The sequence below is a fragment of the Argiope bruennichi genome, chromosome 4 (assembly GCF_947563725.1).
Source record: "Argiope bruennichi chromosome 4, qqArgBrue1.1, whole genome shotgun sequence".
NCBI lineage: Eukaryota > Metazoa > Arthropoda > Arachnida > Araneae > Araneidae > Argiope > Argiope bruennichi.
The window spans coordinates 96,982,933-96,988,932 of NC_079154.1; the positions used below are offsets into that span (position 1 = coordinate 96,982,933).

Consider the following 6,000-nt stretch of genomic DNA (forward strand, 5'->3'; position numbering starts at 1 on the left):
TATCTAATTTGGCCAAATCCGAATAAATTCGTTCCAAATTGCCGAAAAGTGATTTAATCTCTTTTTCCTGAGGTTCATCGACCTTTAATCTTTCAATTAAAACATTATACGTTTTCGTAAAGTTAGATCTAATAGGTCTTCGCTTCTTAACGGACATCTCCATTTTTATTTCACTACTTAATTCTTATTGCAAATAAAAACAGACGTACCGTATTTTTAGCAATCACGTCCGGGTTCACCACAATGTTGAGACTCTACCTGAATTTCATTTCATTCAGTCGTTTCTCCGCTAATAAGATTCAAAGATGTGGGATCGTAATGTGAAATAATCCACTCGTTTTTAATCTGACTCCATTTTATTATCTATCTAAATTACAATTCTATTTACATGCTATATTTATATTTAGTTGCCATATACAAAAACATACATTGGTTTCGCGCGCAGTTAATTCTGATTTTAGAGTTGTAAAAGCAAGTTATAGCTCTAGTATGATTAAAGTTAAAATTAGTTTTTAGCCAAAGGCGCTCGTAACAGTCTACTTTTTTCACATAGTCGTATTTAAAAGTTTGTAATATATATATATATATATATATATATATATATATATATATATATATATATATTAATTGTTGTTTTTATTGATGAATTTATTTCATGACTTTTCATAGTAAAAATTATGTTTTTTAATAAGGGGAAAAAAAAAGGAAGAAAGAGAAATATATAATAGTTTCTGAGGTATCGCAAAAATTTTTTTGATTCATTTACTTTGGGAGCAGTTTAAACCTCATAACTGTCGAAATTTTTATCAAAATAATAACTTTATTATATTATTAACTTTAACACAACTTTATTTGGAGGATTATTTTATAATAAGTGATAGACTGAGCAGAAAAAAAAAAAAAAAAAATTGGTAATAAAGATACTAATCAACTTTGAAAATTAAATAATATAATTAGCCTTTTTATCTTAACAAACCCGCCTTTTAAGCCACTTCAATGGATAACGATTTATGAAGATGTGATAATACATGTTTGATTAATAAAAGTACACGCCCCTTTCCTTTTTGTTGGCGACTGTGCATTGCCCTACGGCTGAAAACTGGAATAATACTATGCACATGCCAATTTTAAAAATAAATCTTTGGATTAGGATCATACATAGCTTATTATAAACCACAGCTTATTATATACACATGCATGTTTCTTGTGGCCTTTAACATCACCTATGTACTGGAGGTGACGTCTTTACATACGTTTAACTTGTCTTCGCAACTGAGGCACAGAAATTTCGAAAGATGATGTTTGCTTAGGATCTTCTCGTTATTATCACTAAATTATGATATTTATCCCAAAATGATTATATTTTTCGTAATGTAAGAAAATTAGTGTATTTTATTTTTTAGCATTTCACCACTCTGGTCATTGCGACACATCTTAGAAAAGACTTTAGAATATTAGAATAATTTTGATAAAAATCTGTTTGCAATATTTTTTTTTTTAAAAGATGACTAGTGAGCAGTTTTTTCGATTAACCTTTGTTTTAAAAGATTGGAAGACTTAAAATCGAAATTTTTTCTCTAATATGATGTAGCTCAAGCATAGTTGGAAACTAAATTCAACCACAGTTTCACAACTGAACTGAAGAAATATGTATTTTGATAAGGAGTAAAAAAAAATAAAGTTGTGAAGTATCGGCTAGCGATATGTAAGTACGAAAATTCTTTGACAGAAAAACTTCTTTATATGATAATAATCATTGAGAGGAAATTGTGGATTTAATCATTCAAGCATAAAAATGAAAACTAGATTCAGCACGATTGATATTGTTGCTGAAGTAAATGAACTTCAGAAATACCTTGGTATGCGAGTCAACCAAATTTATGATGTGGATAACAAAACTTATTTGATTCGTTTAAATAGATATGAGGAAAAAATCGTAATACTTTTAGAATCAGGTATGCGAATACATACTACAGAATTCGAATGGCCAAAAAATCCATCACCATCTGGCTTTTCAATGAAATTGAGAAAGCACATCAAAAATAAAAGATTAGAAAATATCCGTCAGCTGGGAAATGATCGTATCGTTGATTTACAATTCGGAGTTAACGATGCAGCGTATCATATTATTTTGGAGTTGTATGATAGAGGCAATATAGTACTGACTGATTTTGAATTCACAATATTGAATATATTGAGACCAAGAACGTCTGGCAATGAAGATGTGAAACTTATTGTACGAGAAAAATATCCAATTGATAAAGCCCTTTCAAGTGTTGACAGTTTCAAACGGGATGAAATATCTAGCGCTTTAAATAATGCAAAAGATGGAGACAATTTGAAAAAAATTTTAATGCCACTAGTGGCATTTGGACCTGCATTGTTAGATCATGTCTTACAGAAGAATGGATTTCCTAAAAATTGTGCTGTGAATAAGCATTTTAAAGTGCCTGCCGACATTAATAGGTTGTTTTTATGTTTAGAGGAGGCCAATGGCTTAATGAAAGAAATTGCAAAACTACCCGAAGGTTATGTGATTCATAAAGTGGAAAAAAACAATAAAGATGGGAAAGAAATTATTACTAATATTGAATTTCATCCATTTCTCTTTCATCAATATCAAGATCAGAAATATACTCACTATCCATCCTTTGATAAAGCTGTGGATCAATATTTTTCAAATATGGAGGGCCAGAAGATTGATTTGAAGGCTTTTCAAAAGGAGAAAGAAGCCTTAAAAAAGTTGGAAAATGTGAAGAAAGACCATGAAAAGCGATTACAGAAATTACTTGAGAGTCAGGAAGAAGATACCAAAAGAGCTCAGTTAATTGAGATGAATTTAGAATTGGTTGATAAAGCTCTTTTGGTAATTAGAAGTGCTATTGCTAACCAAATCAGCTGGTCTGACATTCAGGACATTATCAAAGAAGCTCAAGTTGAAGGTGACCCTGTTGCAAAAGCTATTAAAAAATTAAAACTGGATATAAATCATTTCACTATGTTACTTTCCAATCCACACATTGACAGTGATGATGAAGAGGAGGTAAAGCCTATGTTGGTTGACATTGATTTGGATTTTTCTGCATATGCCAATGCTCGTAAATATTATGACAAGAAAAGAGCTCATGCCAAGAAAGAACAAAAGACTATTGAGTCATCAGAAAAAGCTTTTAAAAATGCTGAGAAGAAAACTAAACAAGCATTAAAAGAAGTAGCTGTCACAACTAGCATTACTAAAGCTCGAAAAGTAATGTGGTTTGAAAAATTTCTGTGGTTTATTAGTTCTGAGAATTATTTAGTTATAGCTGGTCGAGATGTTCAACAAAATGAACTGCTTGTTAAACGCTACATGAAAGCTAACGATTTGTATGTTCATGCTGATTTGCATGGTGCTAGCAGTGTGATCATAAAAAATCCTAAAGGTACAGATGTGCCACCGAAAACTTTAAATGAAGCTGGTACTATGGCCGTTTGTAACAGTACAGCTTGGGATGCTAAAATAGTAACTAGTGCATGGTGGGTTTACTCTAATCAAGTTTCAAAAACGGCTCCTTCTGGTGAGTATCTGACAACTGGTAGTTTCATGATCAGAGGTAAAAAGAACTACTTACCTCCAGCATATTTAATTATGGGATTTGGTTTTATATTTAAACTTGATGAAGAAAGTGTAAAAAATCACTTAAATGAAAGGTGTGAGAAATCAGAAGATGCTAAATTTGAACCAAATGAAGAAATGAATGATGAAGTTGCAGATAATTCTGATGGTGAAGAATCAGATCAAAGCAGTAGTTCAGATAACTCTTCAAATAAAAATGAAAGTATTGAAAAAGAAATCATTCCGCTAAAAGAGGAAGAGGATTTAAAGAATGTGGCATCTAATTCTGAAGTATCATTAAACACTGAAACCATCAATTTTCCAGATACTGAGGTTAAATTAGATGTTTTATCTGAAAAACCGAAATTAGAAACTCAAAATTCAAGAGAGCAAATTAAAGATAATAAAAACAAGGTTATTATCCAACAACATAAGAAGAAAGTTCCCCCAAAAGTAGATACTGAAGAAAAAAGCAACCAAAATAGTGTTGCCAAAGATAAACAGACAGCCCCAAAAAGAGGCCAGCGTGGAAAAATGAAGAAAATTAAAGAAAAATACAAATATCAAGATGAAGAGGAAAGAGAGTTAAGGATGAAAATTTTGGCATCTGCAGGTCAAAGCAAAGAGGAGAAAAAAGGTAAAAACAAAAAATCTAATAATGATTCAAAACCTCAAACAAATCAAACGAAAAACCCTAAGAAAAATTTGCAATTTATTGAAATCTTAGAAGAGGATACTATTTTGAAAGCTAACAGTCCAATTGTTGATATTAAAAATGATCCACCATCTCAACCTGTTCAAGAAGTCGATGCAGAATTATCTGATGAAGATGATGAAACTCAACTTTCTGAAGAATTGCAATTGCTGAACTCTTTAACTGGATGCCCTATTCCAGATGATACATTATTATATGCTGTTCCTGTTTGTGGTCCTTATTCTTCCATGCTGTCTTACAAATATAAAGTTAAAATTATTCCTGGTAGTAGCCGAAGGGGAAAAGCTGCTAAAACTGCCCTGCAAATTTTTCTGCATGAAAAAACAGCAACACAAAGAGAAAAAGATCTGTTGAGAAGCATAAAAGATCAAGATATTTCTCGAAATCTTCCAGGAAAAATTAAAATATCCACAGCTAGCTATAAAAAAGTTAAATAATTATTTGATAATTAATTTTATTTTTAAAATCATGTCTTTCAAATTTTCATATAAGGTGTGAGACTTTATCTATTAATAAGAATCTTTATCTCTTAATAAGGGGAAATTATTTTGTATGTCAAATATATACATGTTACATTTCATATATATATATATAAACTGTTCTATATATCAACTTTCTTGCTTTCTTTTGTAGCAGTTAAATATCAATAATTTTTTTCTTGCAGTTTTATATTCAGTTTTATTGAATTAGTAATTGCTTAGTGTCAATAAAATATTAATCAATATATCAAATTATTTTAATATATATTTTGTCATGATTTGATTTGAAATAGGCAAATTTAGACAATATGTGATGAAACTGGTGCTGATTTGAAAAATGTAGCTTAAATAAGTAATGTATAACAATATGCATTTTCCTTGATATACATAATTTAGGATATGAAGAATGTTTTATAATGTTAACAAAAATTATATTTTTCCTCATATTTTGCTGAGTTATTTTTCTGTACAATACTCTTACTTTTTGTTCACATTTTTTATGACAATCCATTGTTTAGAATTGAAGGTAAATAAAAGTAAATTTTATGATGGTTTATAATTTTCCATTCTATTATATTTGACTCATTATTATTATTATTTGTGGTAGTTAGTTCTTTGTCAAAATTATAAAATAAGCTGGAGTTATATACAAGAGCAGGAACTTTATATTATTATATATTGTGCTATAATTTCCTATGCATTTTTACATTTTTTCAAAATTTAATAAGTAATCTAATGATATATATTCTTTATGAACTAAGGATTTTTAATTTGCAATGGTAAATTTGAAAAAAAAAAAAATGATTATGGGAATATAATCTCATAGTCATCATTTTTATTAAAAATTGGAGTCTTTTTAATCTAAGATCTCTACAGGGTTGTAACAACTTAAGAGTCAAAGAATTGAATAATTTGAAGTTTGTTTCTAGTGAAAATTCTGGTGCAAGTTAAATCCAATATTATATGTCAAGTGTTCTAGTATTGGTCTAATGGAAAAAATCTGAAGGTGCTAATTGTAATATTTTTATTATATAAAACTATGAGGTCCTTTACAAATTAATTTTTTGCCAAATCAAAAAGGCTTGGATAAATCAAGCTTTGCAACTTTATTATTAGTGCAAATAAATAAGATTTGACATTTATCTTAAAAAGCAAACAGCATTTAAAAAAAAAAAAAAAAAAAAAAAAAAACTGTCCAATAGGGGGGGGGG

General features: G+C 29.3%; 1 protein-coding gene across 1 annotated transcript; it reads left to right on the top strand.

Moving 5' to 3' along the window:
- Positions 1-1,618: 1,618 nt before the first annotated feature.
- Positions 1,619-5,299, top strand: LOC129966615 (ribosome quality control complex subunit NEMF-like). The gene has a single exon (XM_056081114.1). It carries the CDS (start codon positions 1,796-1,798, stop codon positions 4,745-4,747), a length of 2,952 nt encoding a protein of 983 aa, XP_055937089.1. The 5' UTR covers positions 1,619-1,795; the 3' UTR covers positions 4,748-5,299.
- Positions 5,300-6,000: the final 701 nt, after the last annotated feature.